The sequence below is a fragment of the Hippocampus zosterae genome, chromosome 1 (assembly GCF_025434085.1).
Source record: "Hippocampus zosterae strain Florida chromosome 1, ASM2543408v3, whole genome shotgun sequence".
NCBI lineage: Eukaryota > Metazoa > Chordata > Actinopteri > Syngnathiformes > Syngnathidae > Hippocampus > Hippocampus zosterae.
This window is the reverse complement of record NC_067451.1, coordinates 34,576,606-34,595,430: the sequence shown is the minus strand read 5'-3', so window position 1 is coordinate 34,595,430 and position 18,825 is coordinate 34,576,606. Positions and strand designations below refer to the sequence as shown.

At 39.8% G+C, this 18,825-nt stretch overlaps 1 protein-coding gene across 3 annotated transcripts in view; it reads right to left on the bottom strand.

Moving 5' to 3' along the window:
* spata5 (spermatogenesis associated 5) overlaps positions 1-18,825 on the bottom strand; it is a 145,449-nt gene that overhangs the window by 125,769 nt on the left and 855 nt on the right. For all 3 annotated transcript variants that reach the window (XM_052059286.1, XM_052059295.1, XM_052059278.1), the window contains exons 2-11: positions 18,468-18,592; positions 17,969-18,126; positions 17,382-17,440; positions 16,550-17,173; positions 15,205-15,334; positions 15,065-15,121; positions 13,869-13,992; positions 12,317-12,418; positions 11,897-12,050; positions 282-436 (exon numbers count right to left, since the gene is read on the bottom strand). In XM_052059286.1, coding sequence (XP_051915246.1) covers positions 282-436; positions 11,897-12,050; positions 12,317-12,418; positions 13,869-13,992; positions 15,065-15,121; positions 15,205-15,334; positions 16,550-17,173; positions 17,382-17,440; positions 17,969-18,126; positions 18,468-18,592 — 1,688 coding nt within the window. The remainder of the gene's footprint in view (positions 1-281; positions 437-11,896; positions 12,051-12,316; positions 12,419-13,868; positions 13,993-15,064; positions 15,122-15,204; positions 15,335-16,549; positions 17,174-17,381; positions 17,441-17,968; positions 18,127-18,467; positions 18,593-18,825) is intronic.

The following is an 18,825-nucleotide window of genomic DNA, read 5'->3' as shown; positions in this document are numbered from 1 at the left end:
AGTTACCTTGCGAAAAAAAATTGTCCAGTTCAGCCTTTGGCTAATGAACGTCATCGTACGCTAGCGATGTGCTTTTGGTGGTTAGCCAAACTTATTTGAAACTGTGTTTAAACATAATATACAGTGTACATGTACATTCAGGGACTAATTCGAAACAAAAAAATCTTTGCTTGTTTTTAAGTTCGATAAATTGGTGTTTCGACTAGTGAGGGCACGAGCAAAAATTATTTCCAAGAACGTTTTGGACTTCCACTTTAAAGTCTTCATGGGCTGATGCTTACCTTGGGCACATCAATGGAGACCTCCCTCATGGCACTGGGCTTCACCACTGACATGGCCCACTGCAAGTCAGACAGAGTGACCGTCACTTTGCCCATCAGCTGCTGGTCCGACGGCTCGTTGGCTGCTCCGATCGCTCGTCTTAATGCATTTAAACCTGCAGAAAAAGATCGTTTAAGTGTTATGAGTGCTGTTACTGGATGTGTATCCTGATTCATATGTTTCAGTGCGGCTTGTGTTACAGAACAGAGGCCTTTTTTTACACAAGCAACATAAATATACGTCCTCTCCCAAAAAACAGAGGCATGTGGCTGACTAGTGATATTTCTGGATGAACATAATATGCTCTCCTAGGCGTAACACCTAAACTTAATTTGATCTTTGTGAAATTTATGGATGTACGTCCCCCACTGCAGTGGCAGTTTTTGGCATGTGCATTATGGACAGCCAACTGTTCAATGTTTCAGTACTTTTTGCGAAACTTACTGGTGGGTTCTGACAAGAAGCAGAACGGCAAAAATCTCTGTTGCAACCTGCTGATGACACTATAAACCAGGGATGTCCATTACGTTGATCGTGATCGACCGGTAGATCGCGGACTGGTCCTAGGTCGATCGCGAGGGGTTTAGAGAAAAAAACAACCATTTGTGTCTTTGTGCATATTAATTATTATTTGTGTTAATGCGCACTGCACCCTAATCATCCTATGAGTCTCATTTTCACAAAAAGTATTCAAAAAATTAAATAAAATAAAGCAGGCAAATCTTTAACCTGCGTCACCAGAAGTTGTTAGCGCTCAGCAGTCTGCAGTTGCAACTTGTGATCAGAGCTGTTGAGCTCTTTTATCGTTATTATTCTCATTCAGAGTTTGTTTCGTGTACAATTCACCGAGGGCACGGGCAAAGAATATGAATCTAGAGGCCCAAGGGAAGCACTTTAAAATGGTACGTGTGATCTACGATAGTTAACATGCTGCAAAAGTGCGTGGCATGCCTCCGTGTCAGGCTGTTGGTGTGTATGCATGCGTGTGTATGTACTGTATGTGCCCGTGCGCGGTAACGGGTCGATCGCGGGAGGTTGCTTGATCGAAAAGTCGATCTTCGGTCCGAAAAGTTTGGACTGAAGTTTGGCTGAGAGTACTGTTATTAGTTGTTTGGTGTTGTACTGATCTCACATCAAAATGTGAACAGTATGATGAACAGGACTGTTTAAATGTCATCCATCCATTCTTTAATGAAAAAGAAATATTGGAAAAAGGTTTGAATTGTTGCCTTCAAATACAGCGTGAAACGTATTTGACAAATTAAGGGCAGCGGCAAGGAAGTGGGACTTGTTTACGGCGCCGTGACTTGAGTTGCTTCATCCTGGCTCCGACTTTTAATCCAATTTAAACTCTAAATCACTGGAGCTGCTGCACAATGCGACCATACACGCCGGGCAAATGCAAACCAAATGAACACTAATTCCCCCTTTTTGACATAAATGGGAAGTGTGCAAGCTTTGAATAGGACACATCAGCATTGAAGCCGGGAGGAGACAGGCAAATGATGCGTCACTATCAAAACTCAGCCTTTGTCCGCCTCACAAAAGAAGTCACAGGAAACTGCTTCAGGAGAAACGAGCGAGGCGACGAGTGAGTTTCCATGCACAAAGCAGAGGATGTTGGGAAGAAAGAGTGTATTTATTTGCAGGAAAGGGTGTTTATTAGCACAAAAGCGAAGGCTCTTGGCTGGATAATGGCATAAAAGCCAGCCTGAGAAGTTATTCCAAACATCCACGACAGACAGAAGGAATGCTCTGTTCGTTTCACGGTTGAACTATTTCAAGCTCGGATATTGCGGTATTTATCGCCCCAGCATAAATGTCGGCGCACTCGTATAGTTATGATATCCCGCGGTTGCTATGAAGCTGCCGTTTCAGAAAGATTGTGAGGTTTTACAAGAAGAGTGATTTGCCAGGTTACATACCTGAGCTGTCGCCAAACGGGCTGGCTCGCAAGATTAGCGTTCTACAATTCCAAGAAAGAGTTGTAAAGAAACAAGAAAAATAGTCAGTTTGCCGCCCGTGACAGGATGTGGGCAAATGCGTACAAACCTGGGAATTTTTTACTGAAGTGAAAGAGAGAAAAAGGTGCGGATGTTTGGCCTGCTTGCAATTTTCAAGTGTGGTTCATGCCCATTGGCACGTCGTCAGTGCAAATGATTTCTACCATATCCTAAAGTATCTATCTATCACAAGTCCGCTTCTCACAAAATATATAAATCAATCAATCAATCACACTTGTTAGACTTGTATTTTAAGGCAAGACATTTAGTCAAAAAAAATTTTAAACCGCTTCGCATTTGCTCACCTGTCGCTGATGACAGTGATTCTAACTAATTTGACATGGCAACACAGAGGCTGATACCTGACTGGACCGACTAAATAAATAAGGAATACATTAATAACATCCACATATTGTAATGAGAGCAGCACAGCTGAGATAAAGCTACCAAATGAAGGGAATAAACTATGAGGAAGAAATAACTACAATTTCATGGAACTAAAACTTGGTGATAGATGAAGGTCAGCGCTTCTGATAGTTTAGACCAGCAGAGAGGTTCTTGCTGGCCCACACCTGGTTAGGACCAAACGAAGATGAAACAATGCAAGATAAGCAAAGGAAACTTGTCAACTGAAGAAGGAAGGCTCGTTTTATAACTCGGAATTAAACCCTGTATGCGGGCAATGTTTAGTAGTTCCAAAGCCATCCCGCAACTGCATTTCCAAGCCCACAGTTGGCTAACCGTATATTAGCGACAACCATTTCCAGCGCATGTGCGTGCCTTCCTGCTCGGAGCCAGAGGGGTTCTCGGTGTGGCAAATGTTGAAGTGCCAGGAGCCAGTGTGCAGACACGGGGGGGGGGTTACTGCATCCTGTTTAGAATTTCCATCTTGAGGTGAGGGAAACGTGGCGAGAAACACAATGAACGCAGATTTGTCAACAGCATGTCAAGTTGGGGTCAGCGTTTTGCTTCCTATGGAGTGTCGAGATGTCGAGATGCCCCCCCCCCCCGAGGTCGCCGCGTCGCATCGTCCAAGTACGCTAGCAATGCTTAGCTTGGACAAGAAACATCTGGTCTGAGTGGAAGCGAGCTGTCGAGGCAAGATGTGGAAGGAAGCCGGGTTGAGGCGGGAAATGTGGCCTAACGGCCCCAAAACGTGCAACATGTGCGTTAACCCCCGAAGCGGCAGATACAGTGGTGGCCTCCGCCCCAGAGAAGATGTTGGGATCGCAAACAAAAGCTGAGAAATCTTCCCAAAAGAGAGAGTTGGTGAAGCCATGTGGGGACTTAATAAAATGCAGACTGATTAGTTTCATCAGACATGGATGTGTGTTTCTCGAAATGTATTTTCTGACACTAATTTCAAAAATGCCACCTCGAAGTCCACAAAACGGCAACTCGTACCTTGAAAGAAAAATAAATCTAAAAAGAATAGTTTGCCATTTCTTTCTAATATTTGAGGATTTTTATTTTTTTGCATTTTTCCACCTCAGTACTTCAGGAAAAGGAAACTTTGATTCGCTCCTCTTTCATCTAGAACTGCTTCAAACAACAAAGTGTATGCAGGAAAGTGGTTCAGATTGCACGATTGTCTGTGTTTTATGTGTTGTCTTGTATTTTTTTTGTCACTTCATGTTAAATTTTCTTTTGATGGTGGCACGGGCACCTGCAGCGGCTCCTCTTTTTACATGTTGTCTTGAGAGAGAAGACATTTCATCTGTTCATCAATGTGCTGTGCTGTGTATGTTGCACATACAGCACATTGGACAATAAAGTTGTACTTGAACTTGAACATACTGATGTTTCTAGTATTTCGTTAATTTTCATCTAATACTCTGTGTTTTTCATATTTTTTTTCATTTTTAACGTGTTTTTCATGATTCCACGACTACAACTAAAAGGTTTAATATTTCTGGTTCGGCCTTTGTGAACAGTTGAGTGGCAAATGAAAAAGTGCAATAAATGTTGATGACGGAGGAAGACATATCAGGATTGCCAATGAAATTCTGCAACGACGACAGGCATTGGCTAACTCAACTGACTTCTAGGAGACACTTCATGGTCAACGAGTCCAAGGTTGTTAAGTCCAGGATGCTCATTTTTATTTGACGCTTTTCTTGGAAATAAGCGACTTTCTCTGAAACCTTCCTCAGCTGAAGGTGCAGTTGCCATGGTGAGGATTTGATGTGACCTCGACCTTTGCTGAACCGAGCTGCCACTAAAGTGATGCAGAGAGCCATCATCCTTTTGTTTTGGCATTAATTGGCTGTTCTCCTTCTATTTTGATGTGTGTGCGTTATTTGAGGACAGTCATACATAATATACATAATCTGAAATGTTTTTTTTAATGATGCTATATTTTTGTCCTTTGTGTGTCTTTCACCTCATTGCTTTTGTACTTTTTGTCTCAGACTTTATTTCGTCTTATTTTTTAATTGAGTGTCAAATTGGGATATTTTTTTGATATTTTAGTATTTTGTAATATTATACATTTGTCGTTAAATATTGTCATTTTTTGTACTTTTTGTCTTAATATTGTTTTTTTCAGGTAAATATTTTTCTGCTTTTGTCTGTTCCCAATATTTTTCTTTTTTAAATGTAATTTTTTTTCATTTGTGTATTTTTCAATGTACGGTATACTTTAAAGAAAATTATGGCTTTTTTTCATCCTTCATACGTGTTCCCATTTTTTTGTTTGATAAAAAATTTGGTATTACTTTCCATGATAGCAATACCACACAATTTGAAGAGATCTCTCCTCTTTCCTTTGGCTATGGATTAAATTTGACATTTTCTTGTCGTTTTGCTTCATGTGGTTGTGGAGCCATATTATGAAAACGTATCAATAACCAAGTGTGTACTTTCATAGTTGGACTACATCGTTTGCAAGTGTCCACTCTTTAATATTCGGATTGCACTCAATCTCTGGAAAGAACTGGGAGTCGGCATAAGGTTCAAATTAAAGCGTGTTGTGCTGCCTGGCTCGCTTGTTTTTCTTTTTTTCCCCTTTTTTTCCTTCCCCTGCCTGTCCATCGGATGTTTTCATAACCAATCCAAATGTGTGCTCAGAGTGGGCCAAAAGCACTCAGGAGAGAGAAGAGCCCTGAAGCCAAAAATGTTGGAGTCACATTGTTGAATTGCATTTCCGCTGCCCCGCGGATGTCCATCAAGCTGGTTTGCCATCTCCTGTCAGCCTGCTTCACCCCGAGTCTTATCACAATCATTTTTGGGATTACCCGGCAGTAAAAGGTGACATTTATGCACTGCGTGGCTCCACTAGTAAGAGCCGCGGCACATACATTATTTGACATGAGAAAAATACACCCGGCAAAACACGATTCTACAGATTAAAGCGGTATCGAGGGAATGGTGATCTCCTCCCAATTTGCACAGGGCGAAATGTGAATCTGTTTCGGTCAACATTTTGCCATTTTTCTGTGATGTGAATGGCAACAGCTGGATACACAAGTTAATTGGAATTTCTGCCATCTAGTGGAAGAGCACAGAATGGTTCTGCCTGCCACTTTATGTTACTGGCAAAAAAATTACATTATCTGGAGTTATTTAAAAAATAAAAAAACACTCTTTAAACCAATGAACTAAGAATGGAGTTGTGCTTTGCGTCCACTATTTTTGTAATTATCCAATGCTACCTCACATGTTGTGATATACTCCAATTTTCTTTTTAATACTATTAAATATTATCTACTGTTTAATATTTTGCGAATATGTTTCAATTTCTTTTATTTTTTTATCCATTCATCCATCTTCTAATGCAGTTATACTCACGAGGGTAGCAGCGCATGCTGGAGCCTATCCCAGCTTTCTTCAGGCAGTAGGCGGGGGACACCCTGAACCTGTTGCCAGCCAATCGCAGGGCACACATAGATGAACAACCATCAGCGCTCACACTCACACCGTGGGGCAATTTGGTGTGCCCAATCAACCTGCCACGCATGTTTTTGGAATGTGGGAGGAAACCAGAGTGCCCGAAGAAAAGTGGAGGGGAAAAAAAAACAATCAAGGCTTTTCCACCACTTGTCAAATAGTTGTCACTTGTTGACAAGGCATTGCTCAAGGTTGAATAGCCAAACGTTTCCATTGCTCGAGAGTGTGTGGAAGGACAGCGTCTCTCGTGTCAATTGCAGAATATTTTAGGCGTGAACCCATCACGCAACCGCAGGAACGTTTTCATTACTCGCCGGGGCTTCCGCAACACTCTCTGCACCTGTACGGTATGTACAATAGACCACATCTGCTCTCTCAGCTGAAACACTGGAATACAATGTGCTCTTTAAGTGTGCACATGCACATAAACACACGGCGCACAGACACACACACACACACACACGCGCAGGCACTCACACATAAATACATTCAGTCACATGGGAGGTGATGAGAGTTACACTCATGCCAATTCACGCACACCCAACTGTGTGGCAGCACAAGCTCAGTGACAGGGTCAAGCAGGACAAGCAGCATGTTTGCTTTTTTTGGGGTTAAACAGCAGCCTCCCAGAAAGTTCATGCGCGGATCCGGCTGATATTTACGCAACCTGTCATGAAACTCCGCCACTGTCCTTAAAAGGATACGCGAAGTAAGAAAAGTGCTTTAGAAGGCCAGGTGCCGGATGTAAACATCGGCCCGCCATGCTTTCTGATGACCATTAACTGAAGCGCATTAGCAAAATAACTTTGTTATGCAATATTTTTCCACAAGTTTGTGTATTGAAATTATTTTTTAATATGCAAGTCGTCTTCAACTCACGAATGGTCGACTTGCAAATATTTCGTAGGTATGAACAAATGCTGACGGCTCTCCATTAATGTCATAAAATGCCATACTGTGGAAAATGGATGGATGGATGAAAGAAAATGTATGTCGTTTGAAGGTCCTTACTCAGACCGCCCTCTGCTGAAACACAATTCAGTGCTCCATGTGTGCAGCAAGGGATGACACACGACATATTATTTTTTACATTTTGTCCAATATTTTTGGCATGACTTTCTATTGTCCATATAATATTTATGTCATTTTATTTATTTTATTTTCTTCTTCCTTGTGTATTTCCCATCTTGTGTTTTTCTCCCTTGTTTTTGCAGGTGTCATATTTACCAAATATTTGTGAATTTTTCATCTCATTGTTTGGCTTCTTCGAGAGTACAGTTAGGGCCAAACATACAAAACTCTTCCTGCGTATTTCCCTGCACGCATCTGCCTTTTAATTTGCTTTCCGGCGGATTTTAACTGAAGCGTGTTAGCCAAATAACTTGGGATGGGGGAAGTAAATTACTCTGAGTTGTTAAGTTAGAGAAGCGGATCTTTGTGTTTATTATTGCTCATAATCAATTTTACAGGCGCCCTTTTTTTGTTATGGTGGCCTTCCCCTGTTTACAGAGGCTTGTAAACAGCAAGGCTCGGCTGTGGCACAAATAAACAAGTGTGCGCAAGCGCATGCACGCACGCACGCACACGCACGCACACGCACACGCACACGCACACGCACACACACACACACACACACACACACACACACACATACACACACGTACGTCAGCAAGACGCCAAGAGAGTTGACAAAGACTCCAAAAGACCCCATACCAGATTAGAATATTGTTAACCAATACCTTCTACTTTGTTTTTTTCCCCTCTTCTTTAGCATCATATCGTGCCCCATCTTGAAAATTATACATCCATTGATCCATTTCCTGAATAAAGTTTTTAAAAAAAGCTGATTTCCTGTATGGCAACAACAAAGTAAGTTTCCTTTTCGTCTTTTCTTACCGAGCAGCATATCATGCATTATCCTCAGTTAAGCTCATTCTCATGGCATTCATTCATTCATCTTCCTAACCGCTTGATCCTCACTAGGGTCGCGGGGGGTGCTGGAGCCTATCCCAGCTGTCTCCAGGCAGTAGGCGGCAGCGTCATTAAAATACGACTAATCACACAACGAGCATTCAATGTGACATGAAAGCAGATAGCAGGGTCCACTTTGATTCTATTTTCTTCTTCCTGAGCAGTAGATTTTGCACGCATTTCTCAAACAGTGACATCAAAGTGCAACTATTCATACCACAAACACGCAATGTACTGTAAAACCAGCTAACAGGTTTCAATTTTTCCTCAATTCGGTTTTCCCGAGCAACATCTCGTGCTCTCTCTTAAATTAAGAAGCAAGTGTCTGCGTTCAGAGGGCAACATGACGAAAAGCCAACCAGCATAAGACGAGTTTTGGGTGCCATGTCTTCTTAATTCATGGACCATCATCACTTAAGAAGCTTATTATTGTGAACATGACATCAACATCTTTTAAAATCCCCATGAAAAGTGTGCATTGAGATGTAAAATCTATATACCGGTAGTTGGTTCCAGTTATTCACTACTTTCTTCTTCCTGAGCAGCTTATCATGCACTGTCTGGAATAAGAAAGCTTCCTGCATCGATCCCGTTGACTTTTTCCATGCTTGGATAAACCGAGACAATGCACAAATTCTCCCATGAGTCCAATGTTTCAAATAGGCCAAATAGTGTGTAAAAGAATTATACAGCAATACAGCTATCATGGTTTTATGACTGCTACATTAATCAAGTTATATCATTTTCAATTTCTCTTTTTTTGTTGGGAGGGCAGGGAAAAATTACCATCATGGATCGTGTTCAACTTTACAAGGTCTACTGAATTTGCTTGCATTTGGTGCAAAATCCAAGTAAGGCAAAAGTTCTTTACTGTGAGCACGTTGCTGCAATGTAATAGATGTGCTCTAGAGGGAGATATTGAAGTCCACTGCAACTTTAGCTCAAAGTGCCAAGAAACTCAACTGTATTGTAATAAGGTCATCCTACCTAACAAATCAATTGTATGATGACGCATATATACTGTTATTATTTTAGAGCTAAGTTTGTATTTATACAAATTTATTGACCAAGTGGGAGATGTCAATATTCAGACCTGAATGAAACGGGCCCCAAATTGCACCGATCCATCTGTAATTACAGTGAAACTCCTCTATAATGAAACCTACATGTGCAAAACTCCCCCTAGTGTAAAAAAATCTTCATGCATGAAAGCCATTCCCTCTTTTCTGCTTTCCCCTACAACGAAAAGTCCCCCTGTTGCATAATACAAAAAACCTTTTCTTCACCATAGCCTTGCAATAAGGTTCACTACAACGAAAACAAGCCTTCTGCAAAAGTCTCATGCAACCTCTTACTGCTTCGCTCGGAAACGGCAACAACAACCGTCACACTGGTTTACACATGCGCAATTGTACAGGAAGTATTTATTGTTATTTTCAGACGCAGCACAAACGTTGCATTGCTAAAATGGCTACAAAACAGACCTTTGCAGACCAAGGAGTGAAGAAAAGAAAAGCTTTAACGCTTGAAGACAGGATAAAAGTAATAAAAATGAAAGATAGAGGAAGCAAAATAAATGACATTATGCAAGAAATTGAAGTAAGTGAAAGTGAATGCTGATCGTAAATTTCGCTATTTCTTTCCCGTTTTTTTCTTTCTACGCTGACTATATGAAGTGTCAAATAAGTGTATGCTCATACTTATACACTATTGGAATAAAAATAAAGAGTACACGTACGTTTTTGTGTGTGTGTGTGTGTGTGTGTGCGCGTGTGTGTGCGTGTGTGTGTGTGTTTACGTCTGAGATCAAATTTGCTCGAGTGAAAAGTCCCGTTGTGAAAGATTTCTGACTGCAAACATGATTTCATTGTCGAGGAGTTTCACTTTAACTACAACAGGTCACGCAACACATCTGTCTTCAAGGCATTGTATTGGCTCTTTTGGGAAAGGAATAAAGGGGTGCGGGGGTTAAAAAAAAAGCATGTTTTCCCTCAGGGCATGAAGCTTTCCCCTCATTCTTATTCTGCCTCTAGTCTTGTGTAAAACGGCTGATTGGAAGACAAAATGCCAAAAACATGAGCGATTGATAAAACGTCAGTGCAGAGTAATAAGGTCAACTTGTTGACTATTCTCTTCAGCCCCTAATTTGTGTTGTTTGCTCATAATTTCTTTCTTTTTTTTTGTCCAGTATGACAATATTTTTCATGTCATTATATAGTCCCTTCGTTCCAAATACTTGTGAAGAAAACAAACAAGTTAAAATGTTACTTTGCATCCATTGAGCCTAAAATAATGTATCTGAACTTTACTCAGATTTTCACCACAAAATGTAACGGGTTGCCATGTTCTCCCTTCAAAACCTGCCAGTCACTTTAGTTTACGGCAAGAGCGTGCTCTTGGACCACCCAAGAAGTCTACACACATACTAAGTCAGTATGTGTGTCACTGGGATGTGTGAGAGGTTGTGGGTGAGGAGGAGGAGGAGGTGGAGGAGGAGGAAGAGGACGTGGTTTTGGTGGTTTCTGTCTTTGGGATTGGAATACCACGGAAACTCCCGACTTCCTTTTAGGTTAATATCAACACTAGGAATTCAAGACACAACTCATTCTGGAAGAAGTAAGTCAGCAGTGATTGTGGTTCGCAGAGGCACGACAGTAAGAAAAGGCCCAGTCAAACTCAAGGCAGGGAATGGTGGTCAGGTCATTAGGTACACCCGCACGAAAAAGCAATTGGAAATTACACAGTTTAACAATATTTTGAGGAGTGTATCAGACCAGTAATGCGAAATTTTGATTTTTTGGGGGGCCTGGGGGGACCAGAAAAAAAGTCAAAGAATTATCACAAAGTTGTGTCAAAATGTATACATTAAAAAAATATAACAATTTGAATATTTGCATGCAACGAGAATTGAATTTTGTGAGAATAAAATTTTAAAAGACTATTTGAAAGGCATCCTTTAACCACCCCAAAAAAACTATTTTTGACAATTAAGATGTACATTTATGAACTTGTGATTTTATTTTATAAGTATGATCATGAGACTCATTGTTTGGTTGTTTTACGATGTCTGCTGTTTTTGTGTTATTCATTTGTCTTTGTTATTGTATTTGTATTCCATGTACAGCACTTAAGAAGAAGTGGTTATTTCAGTCTAATCTAAAAATAAATAAAGTTGAGTTGAATCATAATTTTATCATAAATTAAGACGAAAGTGGTAATGTTAAGAAAATCTCCAAAAGAAAAACTTAAATTTGAGGAAATATTAGATTTTCTGAGTCATAGGTTGATCAAGGGGGAAAAAATAATTGTAATTTGATGTAAATTATGAAATACTCAGAGATTTAAGATGTATTTTTAATTACAAGAAAAACATTATTCTTTCCCAATAAGTCCAAAATGTGTGTATTAGTGTGTCATCTAAAAAACAAAAAAAATGATATTGCAAATCGAAAAGATGAAATTTCATAAAAATTCTATTTGTAAAAAAATCCACAATTTTACAAGAATGAAATTGAAATTGTTTGAAGAATTGTTTTATGCAGTACCCTACTTTTACAGGAAGAAAGTTTGAAATGTTTAAGAAATTAATTTGTAATTTTATAATTAAAAAATAAGTAAATTACTGTGGTTATTTCCCATGATGCTGAGAAAAGGGTGAGAAATTGGCCACTTTCCACTCCTGGTGTGTGGAAAGCATGTGTCACCGTTCTTACCCGCTTCTTTGCAAACAGCAGCGAGATCGGCGCCGACGTAGCCGTGAGCGGTGTCAGCCAACTGTGTCACTTCCTGTGCGGTGGCTCCGCATGGGACCGAGCTCAGCTGCTTGTGCAGAATGTCGGCACGCTCGGCAGGACCAGGAACGCCGACCTGTCGGACGGGGTAATTTTGTTAGTGAACATATGACTGCATTGTGGCCACAACAGTTGAAAGTGATCTCCATTTAAATCTGGAAGAGCATCAGATCGACAACACATACAAATAAAAATAGCTTTACATCACAATTGGCATTAGAATGAGAATAATTAAATCACAGGTGCCGAGAACAGACCCTTGTGGAACTCCAGAGAAAAACATTTGGACAATGTAGTGGTTATACCCTGAGGAAAAATATTTTTGGCTTTTCCAGTAGGTACCTCCAGCTCCTTGTCGAAGCGTCCAGGTCGCCTCAGTGCCGGGTCAAGGGCGTGGGGTCGGTTTGTGGCCCCTAGAACCAGAAGCTGTCCCGAGTGGTCCTCCTGGATGGAATCAAGGACCATTTCAAAGATACAAAAAAATGATGAGCACAAGAGAGGTTCAAATTGTAACAATCTGGCACCAAAAAAACATTTTAAAGCAGTGGTGTCTTAAAGATCAGGAAAAAAAACATGTCCCATTTACAGTAATAATAATAATAAATACTGCATCAATATTCATAAATATTGCTTCATATGTTCAGATAAAACGAGAAGTGACAAGTTCCACTGAATTATTTTAATCAACATTTGAACAAAACAATATAAACACTATTATTTGAAATATTGAACAAAAAATAAATCTTTGGAGTCATGTGTGTGCTTTGTCATGAAAATGGTTTTCATTGATTTCAATTACATACACATTTCACGTACTGAAATATGTTTTATTCTACACTATTTAAGTATTTATTTATTTTTTCAGTGCGGCTAAATACACCGAAAGCCAGGGGTACAGAACCTTTTTTTCTTAGGTGCAATTCAATTATGACGTTTAAAAAAAAAAGAAAACTTGTTTTAATGTAGTCTTAAAATAAATAAAGTTGAGTTGAGTCATCATTTTATCATAAATTAAGACGAAAGTGGTAATGTTAAGAAAATCTCCAAAAGTAAAACATAAATTTGAGGAAATATTAGATTTTCTGAGTGATAGGTTGATCAGAGGGAAAAAAATAATTGTAATTTGATGAAAAGTATGATTTTTTTTTTAAATAAAGAATGAAATAACTTTTTTATATATATACTGTGTTTATATCTTTTTTCGAACAGTCAAATGCATTGAGCTGTATATTTTTTCTTTCTTTTTTTGCTTTACTGAACATGTTAAAGAATACAGGGATAAACAAAACAAACAGAAGTATGATATGTAAAGAAAAGCTGAATTGACCGATTGACAATCAAAAAAATCGCATCTCGCAATTTTCACCTTTCGCAGTGGGCTTCTGGTCCCAATTAACCGTGAAAAACAAGGGATTACGCTCAATGATATTCGGTTGTCATGAAAGTTTTACTGTTGCTTTGACTCAATGCTTTGCCTGTAGGAATGTCCTGATTACTAAATGAGGAGGATGAGCGTTCCTCCTTTGGCTGCGATTCCACACCAGTAAGCCGTAATGCAGGCAGGAATGAAGGAGGAGACGGAGGAAGTGATTTGTCCAACAGACCAATCATGTGCATAACCTTGATCCTCTAGACAGGAAGCCTTGTAGCACCTCTGAAAACAACTACTCCTAGCTGATAATCGTCCGGTCGCGGTGACCCGAGGTCATTTCCCTCCCAGGATTCGATTCATTGTGTGTGTGGAGGTCAAATCCAGAAAGCTGCCAGTGTTTTTAGCATTCCCAATTACAACATGGGCCGACCCTCACGGAAGACGCCTGAGAGTGTCAGTGTACATCAGTGGGAGGACAAGCTAAAAGAGCAGGGTTGGGCCCGGTCTCGAAAGGATACTTACAGAGCCAATCCCATCCATGAGAGTCAGGAGGGAGGCCACCACTCGTTTCTCCACCTCGTTCTGCGCGCCCTCTCGTTTGGGACAAAGAGCATCCAACTCATCGATGAAGATGATAGAAGGTCTACTGTCAACAAAAAAAAAATCACTTTCAGCAACATTTTCTGCACCTTTTCTGGTTTTGACATAAACGTAATATGTGTGTGGGGGGGGGTTTGCAATACACATGAAAAAGCTCAGAATATTACACAAATAAAACTGAAATTTGATGCAGATTTATTTTCCAAAAACTGACACATTAGGAGAAAAAAGTAGTAAGTATATGGAAACAAGATGTTGCTTTTATGAATAAAAGTAATGTTATCAATGCAGTGAAAATAAATGAATGCATGAATGAATAGATGCAGCACGAGGTGGACGATTGCACGTCTGCCTGACAGTGTAGAGGTGCACGGTTCGATTCCGGCTCCGACCTTCCTGTGTGGAGTTTGCATGTTCTCGCCGCGGGCCTGTGTGGGTTTTCTCCGGGTACTCCAGTTTCATCCCATATTCCAAAAACATGCATGGCAGACTGAGTGAACACTCTAAATTGTCCCAAGGTGTGAGTGTGAGCGTGGATTGTTGCTTTTCTATGTGTGCCCGTGACTGGCTGGCAAACAGTTTAGGGTGAACCCCCGTCTACTGCGTGAAGACAGCTGGGATAGGGTGATAGATAGATAGATTATAGATGTGACAATACAGCTGTAATTCGAACAGAGCCTTGGGAACTCCCCCAAAATGCTATGTTACTTAACGTTGATGTGTTTTGTATTACAAGAAAAAAAATTATATTCATGAACACAAATAAGGCTATTATTTTGTGGAAAGAAGTCATACTGTTTTTAAGGTGGTAAGTACATTATATCAAAACAAATCATTTTATGAATCATTTAAGTTGAGATATAATGTTACCAGTATCTCAGAAAGAAGTTGAAAAATTATGACACGAAAGTTTTAAATGTATGGACAAATGTCATGATGAGAAATATGTAATTTACAAGAAAATGAACAAAGTGGACATAATCAACAGAATGAAGTATGTTGTATATTTAGTCCTATGGACGGAGATTAAGTCTTACAAAAACATGCGGACTAACTGCGAAAAGTGAAAACAAAAAAAAAGTACATGTTCACATTTAAACGCAACATTAAAAGTTTACCTTTTTGATGCCTCTGTGAATATTTGCCTCAGCTTCTCTTCAGTTTCGCCGTAGAACCTGAAGAGGAATATTACAACCCCCACTCAGATTGTATGATGGTAATGACATGGAGTTTGGCATTAGTCTAGCATTAGCCTCACTTGCTCATGATTTCCGGACCGTTGATCACAGTCATGTGAGCGCCCACCTCGTTGGCGATGGCTCGTCCGATCATGGTCTTTCCCGTGCCGGGAGGTCCATACAGAAGAACTCCTCGCGGAGTGGGAATGCCTGGTGAAGACGACAAAAGCTTCATTTACAATTTCAGCAAGGCTAAATGCTCATTTTAAAAAATATCTATCATTTTAAAAAAGTGAAATTACAAGAACAACAATCCTACAGGCAAAAAAAAAAACATACTTTCTCATATTTAATTTTACATATGTTGTATTTTTAGGAGGGGTGGGGAAAAAAGTTGAAAAATATAATTTAAAACAAGCTTAAATCTTACAACAAAAAAAGTGAGCAAAATAATGGATCTGTCATTTTATCAGGTATTTGTTATTCAATATATATATACTGCATATAGATGGATGGATGGATAGATAGATAGATAGATAGATAGATAGATAGATAGATAGATAGATAGATAGATAGATAGATAGATAGATAGATAGATAGATAGATAGATAGATAGATAGATAGATAGATAGATAGATAGATAGATAGATAGATAGATAGATAGATAGATAGATAGATAGATAGATAGATAGATAGATAGATAGATAGATAGATAGATAGATAGATAGATAGATAGATAGATAGATAGATAGATAGATAGATAGATAGATAGATAGATAGATAGATAGATAGATAGATAGATAGATAGATAGATAGATAGATAGATAGATAGATAGATAGATAGATAGATAGATAGATAGATAGATAGATAGATAGATAGATAGATAGATAGATAGATAGATAGATAGATAGATAGATAGATAGATTTCAATATTAGTAAGTTACAATGACCAAAAACTTTTACAAAAAACATGAAAAGAGAAAAAAAAGTTGAAGTGCACGTGTTTGTCATGGCGCTTACGGCCTTGGTGCACTCCTCTCATGGCTCACAAAACAGCAAATCTAAAATATATATCTGTAATGTATTAAAGCCGCTAAAAGTGAATTGTGATATCGTGAGGGACAGCTGTATTTTGTGAAATTGTAATTTTATGACCAAAATAAAATGCCGTTTTACAACAACAAAAGTAAAAAAAGAAAATCTAATAATAGAGCGATTATGTTCCAATTGCGTGCCAAAAAACTTACTCTGTGGGAATTTTGTGCTCTTCTCATAAATTTACAAATGTATTCTTCTTGCAACCTTATTCTCTCCATGTAACAGCCGAAATAATGTTTTACCTCTGACATTTCTAGTTTTATTTGTTGAGTGTCCTGAAAGTTGTTTTTATGAACAGAATATAATTTTTACTTGTCATTACCTACCATAGTTGGAGAAGAGTTGAGGGTGTTTGAGAGGCAGCTCTATGGTCTCTTTGATGACATCCAATTGGCTGCTGAGGCCGCCAATCATGCTGTATGTCACTTTTGCTCTTTTGGCTTCGACATCCTCCTGAATGGCTTTGCTTGGAAAACTAAGCTTGGTGGTCGAGGCCAGGCGGTAGAAGGTGTCAGTACTCGAAAAACCAGCAGAGGGCGCTATGGGAGTTGGTAGAGGACATTCTATGCTGAAGGAACCCTCCAAGACGGGAGTGTTTGCCTCACAGTCAGAATGGGAGTCAAGGTGGTTGGAAATGGGAGAAGCCGGGGAGAGGGCAGGCAGGCAGGCGGCGGGTCGGTGTGGTGTGCTGGCCACGGGGGTCCTGTGAGGACTGCTGGTGTCATCTAAGGCCAGCAGGCTGAGCGGGAGGGAGAGGTCTGCGGGGGCAGAATCCAGCACTGACGACTCCTCTGTGCCATTGGAAAGAGGAGGAGGACGAGAAGGAATAGGGACAGACGGCCTTTGGAGGGCGCCACCGTCTTCTCCTCGTACACTTTGCACATAAAGACTGCATGGCCGGCTAAAATATGTGAGGGACACAACGTTGCCCGGAAGAATGACGCTTCCAACTGGTGGGGGGGGGACACACATGAAATCGCTATATGCATTATTTGTTTTGTTTGTAAAGTGCCCTGAAAACTGTGGTAAAATGTTACAAAAATAAAATATTTTTTGGCTGATAATTGGTCACATCAAAACCAGAATTTCTCCCATTACGGGGCGAATTTCATTTCAGTTCAATTTCATTCTGTTTCTTTACATGTGCTGGAAACTTACCTAAAGAATTGAGCAGGAAGCTCTTGAACTCTTCTGTGTTTAATTTTTCATCAACAGATCTGAAAGAATGACAATGCGCTGAATGTGAGTGCTGCAGTTGCGCAAAGAGAACAACAGGTGGCAGTTTCTCACTTCTGAGATGATCGGAACAAGGAAACTTTGGAAAGGAATTTAACTGTTGTGAAAGCTCAATTTGTTGCATTAAAAACTAATGAATAAATATGAAACTAGTGTTTTAATAACATCTTATCAATTATATTTACAAATATTTGCATTATAATGCAATTTTGTCATAATTTCAAAGGGATTAGGTGTATGGTTGAATGAGCTGCTGGTAGTGAATAGCAGATGCTTTTTATTTGCAGGCTGGATGCAAAGAGGCCACTCGCTTAGGGAAAACACCTTAGCCCCGCCCTGTCACCATGGTAATGAAAGCCAGTGATTTCAACCAGATATTCTTTACCCTTTGTCTATTTTGACTGAATAATGTCAGATTACATCAGATATCCTTTATCAAGTTTTTTTAAGTGTGAAAAAAATGTGTCATATTCCCTCTCCTACGGGATTTGTCTTGAAAAGAAGCCAACCTCGGAAAGAGGATGACTTCCTGGGCTTGGAGCACAGGACCCGTCACTGGCTGAAGCATGACTGCATCACCGCATTTCACTTTCAGGTTGATCTGTGCACCCTTGTGGAGGCCGACTTTCCCGCTCGGGAACGCAGCCACAGGCCATCCCACACACACCTGTCAACATGGACAAAACACAAAATAGCGGCTCACTGAACAAGATGAAGACTTGTAATGTTATGAATAGGAAAAACTGTGATTTGAACAAAAACATTTGTAATTATGACAAATATAGTAATAACTTTCGACAATAGGGGCTAAATATTACAAGCATAAACTGTATTTTTTTTTAAGTCCAAATATTACCAGAAGTCATAATTTAATGAAGTGGACAAAATATTGTATGAGATTAAAATGGAACAAGAACAAACATGTAATTTTACAAGTAAGAAACCTCAGTATTATAAGAATAAAACTTTAATCTACAAGGGTTTTTTTCTTCCGGATAGTAAGCCTACCTCCTGTCGCCCCGTGGGACTCGTGAGGAGAACAGGTCTGCCGATGCTAACACCATTTGACTTCAGCGAATTCAGGCTCAGTTGTGCAAGTGACCATCTGCAACTTTTCGGCGTTTTGTCATCAGCTGTGAAGCATTAAAAGATGAAAAAAGACCCACCCATCCAACCATTTTCTAATCCATTTATCCTCAAGTGTGTCACGGGCGTGCTGGAGCCTATCCCAGCTGTCGACGGGCAGTAGGCGGGTTACACCCTGAACTGGTTGCCAGCCAATCGTATGGCACAAACAAATAACTTGTAAAATACTCATGTGGCAGTATTGCCATGAGCAGCAGGGTGTCCTAATAGTTATCATGTC